Below are 20,073 nucleotides of genomic sequence, written 5' to 3'. Positions count from 1 at the left end.
TGGACAGGTCATTTTTATTAACAGGTCCTTGGTCTTAAGCAGATCATAGTTCAGTTCCTCTGCCCAGTTCTATTTTATTTATGTAGTGCTAAATCACAACAACAGACGCCTCAAGCTGCTTCATATTTAATGTGAAAACCCAAACAATCACATGACCCTTGTGAGAACATGGTAACAGTGGGAAGGAAAGAAATCCCTTTTAACAGGAAGAAACCTCCAGGGGAACCAGGCTCAGGGAGGGGCAGACATCTGCAGTGACCAGTTGGGGGTTATGAGGGGAGGACATGGAGAAAATAATGATTAATAACTAATGATTAAATGCAAAGTGGTGTTAAGGTGAGTGAATAATAGGAAGTCCTCAGCAGTCTAGACCTAACTATGGGAGGTTTCAGGGTCACCCGATCCAACCCTGATTATATGCTTTATCAAAAAGGGTCGTTTTAAGCCTGATTTAAAAACTATGGGGGCTGTCTGTGCCCTGAATCCAAACTATGAGCTGGTTCTACAGAAGAGGGGCATGAAGCTGCAGACTCTGCCTCCTGTTCTACCTTTAAGTACTCAGGAACCACAAGTTGTGTTTGCATATTTAAATGCAAGAAAGCAAAGACATACCAAACACACTGAGAGACACCTCTTCTTATTCCTAGTTTATTCAGGAAATCCAGTGTCATCACAAAAAAATCAAACAGCTCATATTAATGAGTTTAACCAACATTAGTATTATTTAAACAGGATCACGTCTATGTCACCTGTTTTATAACAGCAATCAAATGGTTCAAACTTTATTATAAATCTGAGAAATCAAGTCAGAGTTCTTCTCCATGACTACCACGTTGGGGTTTTTTTTTTTAGATAGAAATTGTCTGAACTACTGACAGTAAGAGCATCAAAATAAAAGTAATGCACCACTAGGGACATTACTGGAGGTTTTTATAAAGATTGAAATCCTGACTCTACTATTAGGGCTCAGGTTTTAGGTTATGGTGCGTCTTTCTCAGTGGTTCACAGGTTGTTATCACAGTTGTTATCTCTAACACTTCCTTTCCATCAGTGAGGTGCAGGTGTCCGAGCTGTAGCTTATTTTTTCCCCCACTAAAATAAGACTGGCAGCAGCAGGCCACCATAAAACAGACGACCCCAAAGCTGGAAGCAGTGATGTCAGTGGCTATACAAGGACCTGCTGAAAACATTTAAACAATAACTGGTGAATGAAGCAGCCTGCATGATTTTCTTCTCATGGAAATAGAAGAAGCATCACTGCTAGTAAAGCTCCTAATCACTCCTCAAACCATTTAAAATGTAGCATTACTTTTTTTTTCTTCAAAAGGCACTAAAGGAAGACGTCTCCCTGCATCCGCAGCAGCACCAACACTCACTGCAACTTGACGGAAAGAGGTATAACAGCCTGTGAGTGGACTTTAGGACCTTGGTTACTACATTTATATTATATTAATCAATAATTTCATACATTACAGGTTAACATTTGGTTATTTTTGTTTAAAAAAAACTCTAGAAAGTTATCAAAATGCACATGAACAGAAATGTACTCAAAGACGATGGATAAAATGTTTGTTGTGACCTTGTCTAAACTACAGCCTAGATTTAATAATATAACTGCACCACACTATTTATAACAGTATAAACACCTAAATTACTGTAATTTAAGGTGTAAGGTGAATTGTATGATCACAAAGTAGTTGCATAAAATTCTGCAGAAATCAAAGTCTTGCTTGATCGTGCATCTAACACACTGATCGTGAACTGTAAATACTGCAGTGAGCTCATGCACAGACACTTGTTACACAATGCAGTATTTTGGGAATATGTCCTCGTACAAACACACCCATCCCCCAGGGGGTACACACAGGGACCAGACCAAAAAAACGACAGGAGGAAAAAGGGAGAGGAAAAAAGATTCTTGTCGTCATAACCAGATGAGTCACCGTTCTGCTGTCCTTCTCTGCACCGTCTGCTTGTCCGTCATTTATCTTGTCTTCACTGTGGCTGCTCTCTGCATGAAGACAGACAGAAGAGTGTGTATAGACAGATGGAAAGCGTGTGTGATCAGAATCAAAACAAGACAGGCAGAGATGCTGAAGGTGAACCGTTTGCGCTGTGCATCGTGTGTTGTTGACGATTCCTGCCACCAGAGGCTGCTGTTGCACGTAACACGTTTCGCACAAACGCGTGAGATTCTGTGCTCTCCAACACCTCCGCGCATAAACTCACATGGGGTCGTAGCTGCTCTGCTCTTTGGATTTGAGGAAGCGCATGGCGAAGAATCCGCCTGCCTGCAGACACAGCACGAGTATGATGCCGCCTATGAAGCTGGACATGTCGAACTTGGCCTGGGAGAACTCGGGGGAGGAGTTGGTGTTGCTGTCATCACCTTGAGGGAAAGGACACAGAATTCACTGGTTGTTTTATATATATATATATAAAGTGCTGACAGGGTTTTTAGCGGGTGGAGATGACTGGATTGCCTTTAAGGAATCTTTTAGTCAGCTGTTATGGGACTAGGAGATGACGTCTGAAGTAGAGTTGATTCAGTTTACCTGAAACGGTTTTACCACCTCCCGCAGCGACAGACTCAACAACTGGGGAATGAATTATGTAACAGGGTTATGAAGTTGGCAGAAAAACACTTGATATCACCCCCCACCCAATTATGTTCATTTTTTAATACCTGTGCACAATTCAGACACTCTGGTCCAGCTGCAGTTCATGCCGTTGTCTGCCGAATCCCCTTCATCGGTCACACACATGCCTGTATCATTGCCTGAGGGAGACAGACCCTGGCATCACTCAATAATTCAGTGATCTTCTACAAACCAGGGGAGCTAGTGTTACAGCAGCATCGGTGATTGAATTACTATCAGAGGTCACGTGTGTGTGTGTGTGTGTGTGTGTGTGTGTGTGTGTGTGTGTGTGTGTGTGTGTGTGTGTGTGTGTGTGTGTGTGTGTGTGTGTGTGTGTGTGTGTGCACATGTGTGTCACCATTTGGACAAAGCCTCCAGACACAGCCTGTCAGGTTGAGCATGGAATCGCCGACACACAGGTCACATGACTCGGCTTGAGAACAATCTGTAGGAGGGACAACACTGGCAGTTAATTAGCAGTGTCAATCAAAACCCAGCTGGCTGGCCAGTGCCCATTTATTCTGAAGCAGCTTCATTATTATATGATATCCTGTTAGTTTGGACAGTATCTGAGAATGCAGAAGTTTATGATGATAAGAAAAAGATAATTGCTTCCTGTTAAACTCTCTTATTTGTGCTGCTTCTCGGTGTGTTAGTAATAATAGACAAGAAGCCATCTTACCAGTAAATAAGAAGTGAGACATTAATGAGGAAAGACAACAGATTAAAGCACGAAAATAGACAGCAGATGGCAAGCTTAGGAAGACACACAAGCCGGTTCAGTGCAAAATATACTGAAATGGACACCCTGTAAGAAAATAAAACATACAGATAGACCCATACCTGGCTGTAGATACACAGAATGGATCACTGCTAGAAGCAGCAGAGTGGAGGAGAGAACAGTAAATGCCACCAGCTGCATCCTGACTGCAACAGACACCTGCGAGCAACACCTGGAAACGTTGGCACTTAAAAGTGAGTTGATTTTAAAAACTAAAAAAATGGCTTTGAATTTAAGTCTCCTCAGCTTGTCCTCGAAAGGGTTTCTGGAGGTGATGATAACCAGGACACAATGACAGATAGGAGTGAGGAGATCTGTGTAACATGAGCGCCACTAAACTTGGTTCCCTGGCAACCAACTGGCCCACCTCAAGTCACCTGAAATGCATGCCAGTTGGAACGGACTGACACCTGTTTACCTAAGCAGGCGGTGAACGTATACACACACCTTCATTCACACATATGTCCTTGTGAAGTCTATAAATTAAAGAAGGACTAATGGGAATAAACTGAGCTAAATTAGTGTTCATTTTGATGTTACCTGCACTTAAACGCATGACAAGGTTCTTTGTTTTCCCTGTTGGAACTCTGGATTTAGTGATGTGGTTGCCTGCTTTGTTAAATTTTCTAAAATCCATGTTGTGGGGACCTTGAATGTCTACGCTTCATTTAAACAGATGTTGATATTTTACGGCATGAAAAGGGTGATCATCAAAGTCACTTGCAGTCAGCTTCATCGGCACCAAATGTCATGTGATGCCCATGAAGATATCAAGAATAAAATAGCTGAAAAATGCTGTTGACCTTTTAAACCTGAGGTTTATGTTGCTATTGTAGCTAAAATTCATTCCTTCAATGTCTTTTGTGACTTATTGGGATTCTTTTATCTACCCAGATCCCCCAAAACATCCAAAATATGAACAGCTTCAAAAATAAATTCATGCTAATTCATGTTATTCATACTTACAGTAATACAAGTCAAAGAGGAGGAAGGTTTAATAGACCTTGAGCTGGATCTAACAAGAGCTAATAAGGTCTTCGTATCCCTTTAAAGATTTCCAACAGGTTTCTGCTAAAAAAGCATTGGCTTTTCATCTATTCTGTACTCACATTTTTACCTCAGTGATGAAATTAAGATTTTTAAAAACTTTTTTACTGTATACCTTTTAAGCATCACCACCCACATATTGATAGAATATGTTTCTTGTACATTATCTGTGCAAATAAATATAAAATATCCCAGATAAATGTAAGCAAAGAGACAAAGAAAACCATGGTAACACTCTGTGACACTAGCCTAGATCGAGATGTTTGTAGTAATGTTACTCTTAATGTGTGATTAGTTGTGAAAGCTGAAGAGGTTACAGTTAAATCGCACATTCCTATTGGTAAAGCTGGATCTGGATGTAAAGGACCAGACGTGAGTATTGAGCATTAATGTTTGAAACTACAGTTAAGTCCATATGGGATTTTGGACAATGACACATTATTTTTGTTTGACTACAAATCACGGCAGTATGTTTTGTTTTTTGATCCAACAATCCAGATGTAAATGAGGGGCAGACTTTGAGCTTTACTTCAAGTGGTTTAACAAAAGTATTGCATGATATGAGCAGTTTCAACAGCAATTAAGCAATGTTTCCTGGTTATTCCATGACAAATCAGGCTGGTGAGAGACCTGGAGTTGATTCCAAGTGTTGAACTCTGTAGATTTTCAGCATGAGGTCCAAAGAGACATAGATGTAGATGATGGAGGTAAGGCTGAAAAACCAAATAGTCCTGTTAGAGAAATAGCAAAATCCTTATAGGACAGGACAAATCAACAACTGACCTTCTCAGCTACACAAAAAGGCCTGAAAAGCAAAAAAAAAACAAACCCTCATCTGATTAAGAAAAACCCCTCACATCATCTAAACAAGGCACAGAGAATCTATCCATGATGCCCAGGTGTTCTAGACTTCAGACTGTTTCATGTTTGTTAAACCATTTGATGTAAAGCTCAGGCTCTGCATCTGAATCACATCCTGGTTGTTTGATTTTAAAGCGACTGTGTTGATGTACAGAAAGGCAACAAAAAAAATGCGTCATTTCTAAAAACCTGTGGCGCATGGGGTTAGCTCAGAGTACAAAGGTGCTCAGGTTTTGCTATTTCTAAGAGGCTCCACAACGTGCAGCTGGGCAAATGCATCAGCACAAGCTGCACAAGTGCTTCCGACCTTTTAAAGTGTCGCTTTGTGATGCAGATGCACTGAGTCACAGCCCCCAATCAGGCCGCAGGGGAAAAAAACGTGCACCGAGTCCAGGATCACGACAAAACTTTGCAGCTTTATGCAATGATCACCACCTCCTCCTCTCACACCGACGTGGCTCCTTTAACTCCCACATCTCATATGCTCTGGCACCTATTGTCTGGGTAGATCTTTCTTCAGAGTGGCTCGTGTGTGTTAGGAAGCAAACAAAACACACACACAAAGGGATATTCCGCAATCCTGTTCCACACGATTTCCTCCTCCGCTGTGGGCAAGCAATCTACAACACCGGCCACAGACTAGTTTACACTCCACGGAGCACTGCTAGTATTAGAAAAGATATACATGACATAATAACATAAAGGACAGGGTGGCACACGCACACACAAATAATCTATAATTATTAAGTGTTTTACATTAATGTAAAGCACAGTTAATATTTTAACAAAATTGTTTAATGCTGTGTAAAAAGAAGTGGGTAACTTGAGCAGAGCAGCCGTGATTCTGCAGAAATTTGTAGAAGCTGCTTAATACCGGCGACATTTACGAAGGTGACAAGTGTTGAGCCTCAACTCAGCTCGGTGACGTAGGAGGGGTGTATCGACAGGAAGCGTGTCCTAATATGGCTCGAACAAGACGAGATTCCCCCAGTTAGCTCAGCGCCGTGCGCCACCACGCAGACAGCTGTTGAGCCCAGCCTGTAGCGTCCTACGCTCCGTGTCAAACCGGGGGAAGCCACGAATCCCCTGCTGCTGTATTACTGTAGGGGAGGTGGGGGCGTGTGTTTCTGTGAAGCGATACTAAAAAATCAAAAAAGACGAGACAAATACGGTGGACAATAAGCAAAATGTACGATTGATTCCTGTCTTTGCTGGATTGTAGGAAAGCCCTCACCACCCACAGCCTAAACACAAATGCTCAATCCTCTTAGAAGATTTCTAAATGATTGTGAGGCTGTGCAAGGCTCATAAAGACAAGTTATATCTATATATCTATTTATCTTTCTACATATATAATATATATGTATGCTGATGTTATTTTGAAAACAGTTTTAGTGTATAATACTTCTTGAATTTTACCCAGCACTCCATATTAGTATACCCATATCTCTGTTAGTGCAACCATGCGCGCACAGGCCAGTTTTTCACCACTTCACCCTCAAGAATAGTTCACCTATGTGCTTTACATAAATTTAAATTGTGTTTAAAAAGAGTTCAGTGTGTGCTAAAGCTGCTCCCCATCATTCGTTCATTCAGCAGGCTCTCTGTCTCCCTGTACGACATCTCCCCATGAGTCATACTCTGAGATTCAGCACCGTGGACAGCGCCAGCGCTTTGCGTTGTGCGCTGTCAGCTGCCAAGTTCCAGCCCTGCCCAACACAAACTCGTATCCTCACCTTCAGCAATGGGTCTGGGTCTTATTGACAAAACGTGTGTGTCCGTCGATGGTCGTTATTTACAAGAAATGAGAGCATTAGCGAGCCGCAGTGGGAGGGGCGACGGGGCTCTGCCGCATTTTTCTGAATGAAATTACTCCATGGACGTCCCCTCCCACTTCCCCCCGCATCCCTGGCGTCGTCCCTTGATTGGTCGAGGCTCCCAGTCACTGACGTCAGACAGACTCTTGTGGATGATCCCGCGCGCAAGAACATTCATTCTGCCTCCAGTGAGCGATTCGGGGAGCTTGAAGAAGGAGAGATGCAAGCGACGCCAGGTGAGAGTTTGGCGCAACTTTGGTGAAGACGGGAACGCGGAGCTGTGTCTACACGGGAACCGTCGGTATTTAAACCTGCTGTCGAGCCTTACGGCGAACAGCCTCACCTCGGCTCCATCACCTGTGCTGGATCTTACAGGAGAAAGAGAGAAAAAAAATCAGTGTGACTCCCGCAGAGGACTGACTCGTTTAAATAAGGTGAGAGGAATTTAGTACATGCTTGTTAACGTGTCTCGGTACGTGCATGTGTTGGGGGACACGCTCTACGGTGCAGTGAACCCGCATTTGTATGATACTAAAGGGTCCCCTGCGTTAGGAGGTGGGATATACCTCCTCACTGTGGGAACGGAGAAAGAGCGCCGGGTGGGGGGGGACTCGGTGCCCTAGGAGCGCAGAAATAATGCGCTAATAACGTTCCTGCAGGACGTCCAGTTTGTTTTCATGTGTGCGAGCAGATAACTGATAAGATCCTTAGATTCGCAGATTTTCTCATGGACGCATGTTGCACGTAGAATTTATTCGAGGTTCTGTGCCTCTGCTGTGCGGCATCACGAGGAAAACCCAGACTGTGGCTTACATAATAAATCGAGTTTACATATAGCCACGCGCACATATGCCTTAAGATGTAATCCTATTTTAAAATAATGCAGTTCATTCAATCTTTTCAGTGGGCAGCAAATGAGAGCCCACCTTTTACAGTCACGTGTTAGCCTGGTGATTAATTAAATATTATATATCTATCCCAAACCATTCAAAATACATAGCCTATTGGTTGACTGGAAGTTTCGCTCCTTCCCGCAAGGACGTGACGTCCCAAAATACAAACACATAGATTTTGTTAACTGTTAAAAAACAAAACAAAAAAAAAACATTTGAAAAAAAACATTTGAAAAAAAGTGATCATTTAAAAACAAACAAACCTTATATTGGCTTTCAAGACTAGTTTTTTTCTACATAGCTATTGGAAAGTAGTTTTTTGTGTTGTTTTCCCAAAATGGAGTAGGTAATGATATCACAAAGAGCAGGAGAACACAATATCTGAAGGTCTTATAGTGGTAGGATGGTTTCTCAATAGCTCAGCCGTGTTGGATTACAAGATTATAGCATTTGAAGCAGTGCATTAACACATCAAGTGCTCTTCTGCTCTGTGTGATGCTACAGCCCGCATCCTGTGGCTCAAACCACACCAGCTTCTGTTTCTGGAAATGCTGTTCGATGAACATGTGGGAGCTGTGGTAGTGACTCATCTTTCTGATAGTAACGTATTTCTCAATTTTTTCTCTCTCCTTTAGGTTTTATTGGTGTGACTGCTGAACCAAACAATGATCCTGAACGCCACAGACTTGGGCTGGGATTCTGAATCCTCAGGTGCAGAGCCCATCATCCCATCAGACCAACTGGGAAGGTCATCTGCTTATGAACTCCCACCTCTCACAGCGTGGGGCGTGGCCCTCTGTGTTTCAGGGACCCTCATTGCGACTGAGAATGCCATCGTAGTCACCACCATCCTGGCCACCTCGTCTCTTCGTGCCCCTGTCTTTCTGCTGCTTGCTAGCCTTGGTATGGCTGATCTTCTGGCTGGGGTGGCGCTGATTCTGCACTTCCTCTTCATGTTCTGTGTGGAGCCCAGTGATTGGTCAGAACTGCTGACCTCAGGACTACTGGTGACATCACTGACTGCCTCCCTCTGTAGCCTAATGGGTGTTGCCCTGGACAGGTACCTGTCTCTGAGCCACGCCCTCACCTATGGCTCAGGCCAGTCGCGGCGGAGAGCCGCCATCCTCCTGCTGCTGGTCTGGTTGGGTGCATGTATGATTGGGGCGGGGCCAGCAATGGGATGGCACTGTCTTGAAGACCCAAATTCCTGTTCTGTAGCACGACCTCTGACCCGGACATATCTATCGCTGCTGTGTGGGGGCTTCCTAGTGGTTGTAATGGTAACCCTGCAATTGTACGCTGGGATCTGCCGTGTCGCTAGGCGGCATGCCCATGCCATCGCTACCCAAAGGCATTTCCTCCCTTCCAATCAGTCATATGCAAGCAAGCACGGCAGTGGGAGAGGTTTCTCTAGGTTGCTCCTGGTCCTCAGTGTGTTTGTGGGCTGCTGGATGCCCTTCTCCCTCTGGGGGCTGCTGGGAGATGCGTCCAGCCCTCCTCTGTACACATATGCCACCTTGGTGCCAGCTGCAGGCAGCTCCCTACTAAACCCCATTCTCTACAGTCTGAGACACAAAGACATTCGCAAGGTGCTGCTCCACGCCTGCTGCCCACACAGATACTCACACAGCACACACATACACTACCCTGTTGATGTGTAAACTGCCAAACCTCAGCAGACTCAACCCAACATAAGATCTATGCCAGACATATCACCGTTTGTGTGCCAAAATACACTCATTGCTGCACTGACTGTCACTCGGATCCAGAACGAGGAGTCTCTGACACATGCATACTCCCACACACGCAGGCAGCACTTTTCAGAGATAAAAGTGTTTCTACAAATCAGAATGTACTGAGCTGTCCTGGCTGGTGGCCATCTTGGGACAAAAGATACTGTTTGTGCTGTGTACCTCATCCTCAGTCAACTGTAGCTTCACTGGATTCCCAGAAGAAAACAATCACAGAAATACTATAATGTGTATTATACATATATATATATATATAAAACAGACTTGATGAGTATCGGCACTTTACAACAGGATTGGAGAGATTATAAATGGAAGCCTTTCACAGTGTAATGACATGTGATCCAAAGCCTGAGTTCATTTACTTGAATGTCTGCAAAGCAACATGTTCTATAATGTTGAGAGTATATTTTGCACATGTTGTTAAAGGCACTTTGAAACATACTGACAGTATGTTTGAGTTGCACAACCATTTTTAAAAAAAAAAAAAAAAAGAATATTTTATACTGATGAATAATAAATGATTTTTTTCTACCAAGTGACGTCATCCTTCTTCACTGCTAGCAGGGCTTTTAGTGCTTGTCGCTTTCCATCTCTCACTCTTTAACTCGGACCGCTGTTGCTGTTCCTGTATCTTAAATTATTTCGTGTTCGAAGCAATGGGCGATGTTATTACCGTCCTGGAGCACCCACTGCATCCTTGAAGCAGCCGTGGCATGAGAATGCGGCGATTATGCAAGAGGTTTCTCTCTCCTCCTACCAGTTTTCTGAAAATTTCTGCAGTCAGTTCGTTTTCACACTCTCTACACACGCGGCACCGAGGGCTATGAAAGGTGTCCAGCAAAGACATAAAGAGGATGAGTCACGGAAAGCCTGAGCAGAGCTTTTTTTTTTCCTCCTTCAAGGTTTAACCTCTTACTTAAGACATCATAGCACACACACCAAGAATCTGAACAGTCAGTGAAATTCACTCTCTTTATTGAAAGAACTAATCATTTGGAAATTTAAGGCAGGAGAAGCAGATCTTTGGCTAAGCATGCCGTGTCATGGTGCATTAACACAGACAGACTTAAAAGAAAAGGCACTTAAGAAAAAAGTGGTCCACATTAAACAGTCAGTTCATTGGACTCATCATCATAGTTTTGGAGAAAGCTGACAGGAACCTGTATTGCTAACCAAATGAAGGCACAGACAATGAAATTCAGTATAAAAGGGCACTATGATTAAAGCAACAGATTCTAGTTGATCCCCAGAAAATCTCAGAATACAATTGCAGGAAGAAAAACATAAGAAAAGTAAAATACATTAGCCAAAAAAATAACATTAAAAATAAAAATCAAGTTATTAATGTTAATTTCTGCATATGTTAAGTATGGCAAACTTATCCAACACTCCTGGTGTCTGACATCAGCCAATACCTCTCTCCTTATCTCACTGAATAATTAACTACTGAGTTTGTTTATGAGCTACAACCACAAGACAAAGGTTCTCATGAAACCACTTAAAAAACAAAGAAAAAGTGAGAAGACAAAATACAAAATGTAATAAAAACTGTGCTTTGTAGGGATTTAAAGTGATTGAATTAATAATCCATAGATATAAACTTTACATCTGTATCACATAATCTATGAAGAAGCTTGTCTTTCCATCGATACATATAACTACTGTGAACTGAAGCTGTTGCATGTGTGTGTGTGTGTTTGTGTTCGACTTTACTCTCTATTATCTGTTGCCATAATGCACCACAGCCACTAAAAACCAGGCTTTAAGCCCTCAGCAAAGGATACCTGACTGTAACAGACACGCAGAGAGAGACGGAGGTGATGCATTTAGGCACGCGCTCAGGAGAGACGTGCGTCACATCACATAGCGCTCTTGCATCAATAACAGCCATGTGTCATCCAATGAGAATTAATGGCAAACTAGGACAAAACCAGATACGCTCGCTCCATTTATAATTCTGACATAAATTATTTTGAATATATACGTGACCGGATCGAGGAATGTGATTTGAAATTGGTCACAAGCAAATACAACAAGCACACGTCCTCTCAAAGTGACCAGCTTTCACACAAAAAATACACAGACTTCTGTGCTGTTTGTACTTGAAGGCTGGAATCTGAATGGGAATGCACAGGTGTTTTCTAAGACTGAGGAAGAAGACAAACAAACAAACAAACAACCACATACACAGACAGACACAAACACGCACACGGTAGTGAGAGGAAAAGGGATGGCGATCAATCGGACCAGTCATCGTCCTCTCCGAACTCGGAAGAGTCGTCCTCGCTGTCGCTGCACTCCACGGCGATACGGCGCGACAGGATGGCGGCCACATCGTTGCCAAAGTGATCCCTCTTCTCCTGCTCCCGCTGTTCCTCCACCTTCCGCAGGTTGAAACCTGAAAGCGTGTTAAACGGTTTAAAGGCGTGTTCAACATCTGAGTAATCTTTATCCAGCTTAACTCTGTCATTATTTAGGTCATTCATAGAAAAACGTTGTCATCACGGACTATCAGGGTAATCAGGGAGCTGGCAGATACTAGTCACAAATCATGTATGACACTTGAAGGAAAGAGTCCACATACTCAATACTTAAAATGCAGTTTTTAAGTATTTAATATCATTCGAGACCACCACACACTGTCTTTTTAAAAGCTGAACGTGTTACCTAAGGTCCTTGACTTGATAAATTACAGCTCAGTGGCATAATTCATTTCCTCCTCTGCCCTCTTCCCTGCTGTGCTGATACAGAGACATACTGCTTTCCAGATAATGGTTTGAGGCGAGTGGGAGTTGCAGCGTTAAAGTCTACAACAAATCAACTAAGTTTGAGCTCATAAAGCTCAACAATAACACACGATTAGTATATCATTCTGTATGTATCACAGGATGATGAGAACCGTATGGCTGTGAAGAGGGAGTATCAGTTTGACTGCAGAGCTGGAGGAGTCAAGGACATCACACTTATTTATGTAAGCCACAACATGTTGTGGAGAAAACACTCACTGCCGAGTGGAGAAAACAAAAACAAACCATTCAGGGTTTTGAAGGACTTTTCTTGTCAGCAGCCTTGATTCAAATTAATGGTTAAAACGATCAAAATAAACTTAATAGCCACTTTATTCACCTGCTGTTAATGCAAATGTCTCATTAGCCAATCACATGACCGTAACCAAAAAACATTTACGTGGCACAGTTGTTGATGCCAGAGTACTTCAGAAACTGCTGATCTACTGGGATTTCCCCAAACAACCATCTCTAGGGCTTAAAACACTGAAGAAATGTTTCCTGGTCTGAGTTTTGATTTCAGATTGTAGGGTCAGAATGGATGCTGGTGTAATAGTAGGAGGATATTTTTTTTGGCAGACTTTGGGCCCATAAGTACCAGCCGATCGTTATACAGCACAGTCTAGTACTGTTGCTGACCATGTCCATGTCCAGAGTGTAACACATCATGTCACAAAGCTCAAATCATCTCAAACTGGCTTCTTGAACATGAGTTCACCGTTTGTAGGTCCACGTTTTTTTATGCATGCCAATTTGTTTATACTCCTGCTCAAACGTATCACACTGTTTCACTCACTGACAGCTGGGAGTAAAAAAATGTGTCAAAAAACAGCGGCAGGCAGCAGGGACCAAATTAAGTAGTAAACATTGCAGGATTCAATATATTTTTTCCTCTAATCTGCTTTGTAAATGTTTCGCAAGTAAGGGAATGCACAGACAAAGTAAATGGTGACATGTCAGTGTGCACAAACGCAGAGCAGATATCTTCTTTACTCTTTGGTAGTTCAAGTATTGTGTTAGTGCTTAAATCTTTATCTGAGAAACTAGCACTGATAATCACGTTTTAGAACAACAGTGGTGTTAAAAGAAGAGGGTGTGCATATCTCACTGCTAGATGTCAGTGGATTGCAGTCAACTGATATCTATTTTCTCACATTTCCCAATTCAAGTGCATAAATTAAGCTACGGTGGCTGTTGTAGGACAAAAAACAACAACTCTGGAGTGTTTTGTTCAGAGGGAAAGTGTGCTTTTTAAGACTCTTTAACCATGTCAGCTGTTTGAAGATGAGAGGGCCGCATGTCTTATCACCTGCCAAGAAGTAATTTTGAAAATACCAGGAATAAATAAGCATGTTTTTGCACTTTTTTCTGATTTACAGCCCTGACTTCAATTTAGGAGATGAGGCTTGATGTGAGGAGGAACAGATGATGCTTTATTTAGATGCCACTGCTTTTGTCTCTTCATGTTTTCATTACTTTGGTGAAGGGGCCCCGTTCTCCCGTGATAAAAGATAAGTCTGATCTTTTATATCTTGATTCTAACACAAATTAAAGTTTGCGACACAAGAACGCCTACGAGTTCATTCTTCATGGTTCGTTATATATGTATGTTTGTTATGTGTTGCAGGTTTTATTTGTTTCCCATGTTTGAGACTTTGGTCCAGCCCATGAGGCCCGAGGTGTTCCTGCGGTGCATTACCTTGTCGGATGGCCTGCAGCAGGTCGCTGCGAGCGTCACTGACGGGCTCTGGCTGAGGTTTGGGAGCAGAACTGGCTGTTACCCCGCCAGAAGGTGGCAGACGAGGAGCAGAACTTTCGAAAGGTGGTGGAGGAGGACCGGGGGGAGGCGGTGGAGGAGGTGGTGGCGGTGGACCCCCGCCTGCAGGCATAGGTGGTGGAGGAGGGATGGCGGACATAGATGGGGGAGGAGGGGGAGCAGGTGGAGCGGAAGAGGAGATGAACGGAGGGGGAGAAGGGGGGGTGTCAAAGCCAGAGGGAGGTGGGGGAATCCCAAAGCCAGAAGGTGGAGGAGGGGGAGGAGGTGCAGGGGGAGGAGAGAGACTTGGGCGGGAGTTGTTTGGGGAAGAGGCATTGGGGGGAGCTGGGGGAGGGTGGCTTGGACTCAGCATGCTGACACGCTTCTGGGTGGGTGCTCCATCGTTACCATACCTGTAAGTGATGGAGAGGAAGTTGGAGGTATAAAGGATAATATAAACGGCATAATGGAGCCTTCACTTCCCTCCATTAACCTGCAATTTGTGTGCAGCTGCTTCTAGAGCAGCTCCTATTCATTAAAGAATCACAAAGTCAAAGACTATAATCCATTTACCTTCAGCTCAGAAGGCGCGTATAGGATTTCAGCGCAGCTGTACGTGTGGCTGTACTTTCACTACATTTTTGCACGGGTGGTGGTGTGCTATGAGCATGTGTGGGCTGGTATGTATGATGTTACAGTACTTACGCCATGTCCGGAGGTGGAGGAGGCAATTCATCGGGACCGGGAGGAGGAGGAGGTGAGCCAGGATCATAAGCATAGGAGTTTGTGCTAAGCTCAAGGCTTTCAGAGTTGAAGCCCTCCCCAGATCCAATACTGCCATTCAGGCCCTCAGAAGAATTCCTTATAAGAAATGAGACATCACTGTGAGCCCAAAAGTAAACCAGACCACAAGTACAAATAACAAATAATAAGAAACACGGACGTGATTAGCATTTGGTGCTCAGGCAGCATCTGTTTATGCACATTTATAACAATTTCATAGACGTGCCAAACGCATTTTAAAGCAGCAGAAACAGATCGTTACACAAAGTGTTGAGAGAGAATACCTATACAGCTTGTCAGGAAATCAGACTGTTTTTTCTCCTTATCAGGCCTTCTGTGAGGCCGATGAAACACTGCAGGAGCTGAATCAGCAAAACTTCCCATTTTGGTAAAAAGAATATAATCCAAAACGAGGAATTTAGGACTCTTTGATGTTATTGAGTTATAATGGGTACTATTAACTAATTTGTGCACATATACTTGTTGTATTCATTGTTTTAATTATAATATATATTAAAATTAAAAAACAAACACATATACATATGCACACACATATATATATATATATATATATATATATATATATATATATATATATGCAACAATATTAGTACCCTAAAGAACAGGGCCCAGTGTGACTCACACATTTGTTTACTGCAATTTTCCAATGACGGCCAGCTCTACACCCAACCCCCCCGAGAACATTTTCTGACAGGACATGCCATCCAAACCACTGTGTACAGATCCAGTGATAAAAGGGGGAAGAATGAGCAAAATAATGTCTGATCTGTTTTTTTACTTTGTAAAGAGAAACAATAGATTTTTATTGTATTAATTAAATGATTTATAAGATATGCTTGAAATCCACATTAAAGCCTACTGGGTATGTCAGGGCTCAGAGCCACTGCAGCCTTGTGGATGACGCTGGACGATGATTTATGTTTTGTGATGGACTATTGTGAAGATATTATTTTACTATAATTAGACTTTGATGTTTTTTGTTCTTTTGATTCCTGGTCAGTGTTAATGACTGATAAACAAAAAGGAGGCATCTCAGAAAACTTACATCAAGTCAGACTTTGGTACAACAAACTCCTCTCCCATCTTACGCCGTTCCCATTCATCCTTCCTGGTCTTGATCTTTCGAGGATTGAGGGTCCGTTGGTTCAGATGGTCTTTCTTCTCCTTCTGCTCATTAGGGAGACGGTTTAAAAAGTGCAAGATTAGCACTGGGTTCGAACAATTTCGTGTGATGTGACTAATTGTAGATTGCTTTTACTTATGTAATGACTCATGTCTTTGCGCATATGAGGGTGTTTATGAGTCTCACTCTGTGCTTGCGTTTCTCCTTCATGATGTCCTTGGTGTCCTGCAGCATCTTCTCCTTCCACAGGTCAAAGAAGTAGGAGGAATCGGTGTAAAACTTTAGGGCCTCCTTCCCGTCGTCTCTGTAAACAACAATTTACAGACATTAATAATTATTTCTAGGTATCAGTTGCACAATGTGCCATCTTACAAGTATGAAAAAAAACAGTGTTAGTTAAAAGATGGTTATCTGCCATTTGTGTTAGTCTTAAGATGCCAGTAAACTTCCCCTTTTAAAAGAAAACTTCACTAAAAATACATTAATGTCTTTAGTCACATCCGCATCACACCGCACGGATAAATCATTGTCCGTAAAGAATGATCCGAGTCAAATTATCACCACATTTACATTCAAACCAGGAACAGCTCTACACATTACATTTAACATTGCTGGGGTAATTACGCAGAGATCACCCTCTCACTCTCATCTGCCTTCTGATTATTCACACTTCAGATGACATATCGTGCCTTGTAAATGATCTACACTCACAGATATCTTAGCTTGTGACTAAAGACACTTTACATGCATCCATCCGTCCCTTTTTTTTCCCACTTATCTAGGCTGGAGCCTATCCCACCTACTACACAGCAAAAGGCAGTGTACACCCTGGACAGGTTGCCAATCAGGGCACCCGCAGAGAGACAACAATTCACAGTCACATTCACACCCACAGTTGATTCGTAATCAACAATTAACATGAAATGCATGTCTTTTGACTGTGGGCGGAAGCCGGAGCAGCTGGAGAGAACCCAGGCAATGGTGCTAACCACGACACCACCATACTGCCCTCTGGGGTTATTTCCCACAATCAATTGATTGGTGGGTTATTTAACAGCAAAAGCAACAAGTGTGGCTTGTCAAACAGCTGCCAGTATTAAAACCCCAAAACTGCCTGGACTTAAAGAGGTTACACACTAAAAACAAAACAACACGGAAAACTATGGCGTCGACACCATAATTCTCTAGGATTTTGTAACGGCGTACTATGCGTTTTCTAGTGTAAAACTGCCATTCATGTTAGACTGAGCCTCCTTAAATCAAACCTAATACTTCCCAGACACCTCCGAGACCCTGTTCTTGATAAGAAGCACGTATAACAGGGGTAAGCTTAAATAATGCACAGTCATTACAAGAATCTCCCATGCATGTGTGTTTCCATATGGGCACATGCGCTTGCACGTGTTCTTGTTATTCACTGCTGGAGCTGCTGCAGTGGATAAATATGAGCTTGGCCTGTGCAGCATCTTACCGGTATACGCTGAGCTGGTTGAGCGGTGGAGGAGGATCGCAGGTCGTGTAAGTGTCTTGTACAGGCATTGGCAGAGACGGCCTGGTGAAGAGCTGCTGGTCCTGGGTCAGACTGCTTTTGAAAGCCTTCTTTGCAGTGATTCCATGCAAAGAAACTGAGAGAAACAGACCGGCAATGTTTTAAACATGTATTGTGTTCATTAGATTCTTTGCAAAGGAGGTTTCAAACCAATACTCTACACTGATACCAGTATAAGTAGTAACGTTAACAGTAAAATGTGCAAGTACATACCCTCCTCTTCTTTGGGGTCCAGCTGGGTGACTTTAACCTGCAGGCGATCCACTCTTTCTCCAAGCGAGCTCACCCTGCCGGCAAATTCTCCAGCCTGAACAAACAGCTCCCCGAACACGTCCTCTGCATATTTGCCTGCACGCGTGCACACACACACAAGTTTCTCACTTGCACCAATTAAAGGATTTATCTCACGCATGCATAGCCAATGAAAATTCACATCTACATAAAAATGCAATAACCTTTTTTTAAAAACAATAAACATCCATGTAATACATATTCATCACTGCTCATTAACCATTCATACACACACTGACATCCGAGCATAACAGAAGCTTACTGAGGCTGCCAAGCTGGCGGATGATGTTGGCCAGGCTTATGTTGGTGACACATTCCAGCTCACTGCGGATGTTAGAAGGAATGGGATGGCGACAAATATGCCGCGGCTCTATATTCCTCGTCACCAGAGGCATGGTGGGGTGTGCTGGGGGTAGGGCAGCCCAACCCTGTTGAAAAAGGAGAGGTAGGTCAGGGGAGTGTATAACGTATAAATGTATAAATGTAATCAAATTAATATTCAATTTTACTATACTTTTGCGCCCAATGAGCACCTATTTTCATTATGACACGACTGTGAACTGATCCTAACAATTCACAGACTAATCAAACTGAGGTTAAAACAAAAACACGGTCCTTCCATTCCTAAATAAGTCACATGAGACAGACGCCTACAAAAATACACTGACCCAGACAGAGCTAAAGCAGAAGCAAAACTATGCCTTTGCTCCACCCATCGAACATGCACCACCCACCCGGTTTAGAGTGGACAAATCTAAAATATCCAAAATAGCAAAGAGCAGAACTAGGTGGATTTGTGATTTCCGCACTGCTTACAGCAGTGGAAACACATCACGTTATTTTAAACAGATTACAGTCAGGGCAGCCGTGTGAGCTCACGCAGTGCAGTAACTCCACAGTGTCCAGACTGAATAAGATAAGCAAACGACAGTTCCTATTAAGGGGTCAGAGATTTGCAGTGACTGCAGTCTCTCCCTGCTTTCAACACAGTGCGGCCTTGATTTTGGTTTACTCTCTAAGTACACCCTGTTTTGACTGCTGTTGCCCATTGCAGCTGCCTAATTACAAGTTTTTTCCTGTTGGTGGTGAATCATGGCATAAATGTTACTGTGTGTAGAAAATGAAAGAAAAAGAAAGCGGGAAAAATGGAGGGTCGCTACCTTCGTACCTCGGGATGTGTATATTATTACCAAGCTACTTGGAAGATTTAGTGATTAATCGTGAATGAAGGAATGCGTCCATTTCAGGCTTAGAGGCTTGTTCGTCACTGACAGGTCGCCCACTCTGCCTTTGACAAAGTGTTATTAGCTAGCTTTACTGCACTTTTCCCCCCAACTTTACACCGAGCACCTAACTTCCTCTGACGTGAGTAAATACGTGGTACAAAAAAAAAAAAAGAAAAAAAAGACGGGTTACACTTTTTTTGCGCCACTAACTTAACTTAAATGGATTAAATGTAACTTGGGATCTCGGCCTTGTCAGAGCAGGAAGTAACTTCTAGGCGTCTCTTATATCGAAGGAAAAGCCAAACAAACGTACATTTACGCCACTCGCAAAACAACACACAACAAAGACATTTCACTTACCGTCAAACCTGGTAACCTTAGGCGTCTCTTTATTCAGCCCTACAATTGTTATTGTCTCAAGATTTTTCTTAAGAAATGTTGTTCGGTACTGTATGCGGGACCGAGCTAAACAGATCGCCCAAGTCCCGGGGTTGCGAACTTCTGATTGGTCGAGCGGCGGAGTTCTTTGAAGCTGATTGGCTGCTGGCCCTGTCACCTACTATAACCGAGAACAGGATGTGGAAATTGCAACGTAAAAAGCGCAACTCCACCCAAACTAGTGGCAAACATCTGTCCGCAATTTACGTAAGAGAGGGTGGAGGCAGCGGCACATTCCAGCGTGCGCTCAAGCGAGTTGGAACGCGTCCGAGGAATGACTGGCATTATCTTCCATGGATAAAATGTGCTGT

At 43.0% G+C, this 20,073-nt stretch overlaps 3 protein-coding genes across 3 annotated transcripts; 1 reads left to right on the top strand and 2 right to left on the bottom strand.

The window, feature by feature from the left end:
• Positions 1-1,757: 1,757 nt before the first annotated feature.
• On the bottom strand, positions 1,758-3,898 carry cd164l2 (CD164 sialomucin-like 2). Its single transcript, XM_085148653.1, has 6 exons — positions 3,483-3,898; positions 2,998-3,084; positions 2,687-2,779; positions 2,556-2,597; positions 2,230-2,389; positions 1,758-2,011 (listed from the first exon to the last, which is right to left on the bottom strand). Exons 1-6 carry the CDS (start codon positions 3,559-3,561, stop codon positions 1,996-1,998), a joined length of 477 nt encoding a protein of 158 aa, XP_085004779.1. The 5' UTR covers positions 3,562-3,898; the 3' UTR covers positions 1,758-1,995.
• Positions 3,899-7,325: 3,427 nt separating this feature from the next.
• Positions 7,326-11,121, top strand: gpr3 (G protein-coupled receptor 3). The gene is made up of 2 exons (XM_085148646.1): positions 7,326-7,579; positions 8,674-11,121. Exon 2 carries the CDS (start codon positions 8,704-8,706, stop codon positions 9,697-9,699), a length of 996 nt encoding a protein of 331 aa, XP_085004772.1. The 5' UTR covers positions 7,326-7,579; positions 8,674-8,703; the 3' UTR covers positions 9,700-11,121.
• On the bottom strand, positions 10,748-19,826 carry wasf2 (WASP family member 2). Its single transcript, XM_085148635.1, has 9 exons — positions 19,685-19,826; positions 18,361-18,526; positions 18,021-18,155; positions 17,730-17,883; positions 16,445-16,562; positions 16,181-16,302; positions 15,037-15,192; positions 14,275-14,744; positions 10,748-12,187 (listed from the first exon to the last, which is right to left on the bottom strand). Exons 2-9 carry the CDS (start codon positions 18,491-18,493, stop codon positions 12,027-12,029), a joined length of 1,449 nt encoding a protein of 482 aa, XP_085004761.1. The 5' UTR covers positions 18,494-18,526; positions 19,685-19,826; the 3' UTR covers positions 10,748-12,026.
• Positions 19,827-20,073: the final 247 nt, after the last annotated feature.

The sequence above is a fragment of the Neolamprologus multifasciatus genome, chromosome 22 (genome assembly GCF_963576455.1).
Source record: "Neolamprologus multifasciatus chromosome 22, fNeoMul1.2, whole genome shotgun sequence".
In the NCBI taxonomy this organism is placed as follows: domain Eukaryota; kingdom Metazoa; phylum Chordata; class Actinopteri; order Cichliformes; family Cichlidae; genus Neolamprologus; species Neolamprologus multifasciatus.
Note: the sequence above shows the minus strand (reverse complement) of the source record. Positions and strands in the feature narration are given on the sequence as shown.

What these genes read in the sequence shown, in the direction of transcription:
- gpr3 (XM_085148646.1), top strand. Translation starts at nt 8,704, where the DNA reads ATGATCCTGAACGCCACAGACTTGGGCTGGGATTCTGAATCCTCAGGT.
- cd164l2 (XM_085148653.1), bottom strand. Translation starts at nt 3,561, where the DNA reads ATGCAGCTGGTGGCATTTACTGTTCTCTCCTCCACTCTGCTGCTTCTA. An exon ending in TTCTGTGTATCTACAGCCAG is followed by an intron (nt 3,085 to 3,482) that starts GTATGGGTCTAT and finishes TCCCTCCTACAG; the next exon opens with ATTGTTCTCAAGCCGAGTCA. An exon ending in AGGTGGTAAAACCGTTTCAG is followed by an intron (nt 2,390 to 2,555) that starts GTAAACTGAATC and finishes CTTTCCCTCAAG; the next exon opens with GTGATGACAGCAACACCAAC.
- wasf2 (XM_085148635.1), bottom strand. Translation starts at nt 18,493, where the DNA reads ATGCCTCTGGTGACGAGGAATATAGAGCCGCGGCATATTTGTCGCCAT. An exon ending in CCGCCAGCTTGGCAGCCTCA is followed by an intron (nt 18,156 to 18,360) that starts GTAAGCTTCTGT and finishes GCACGCGTGCAG; the next exon opens with GCAAATATGCAGAGGACGTG. An exon ending in GGACCCCAAAGAAGAGGAGG is followed by an intron (nt 17,884 to 18,020) that starts GTATGTACTTGC and finishes TGTTTCTCTCAG; the next exon opens with TTTCTTTGCATGGAATCACT.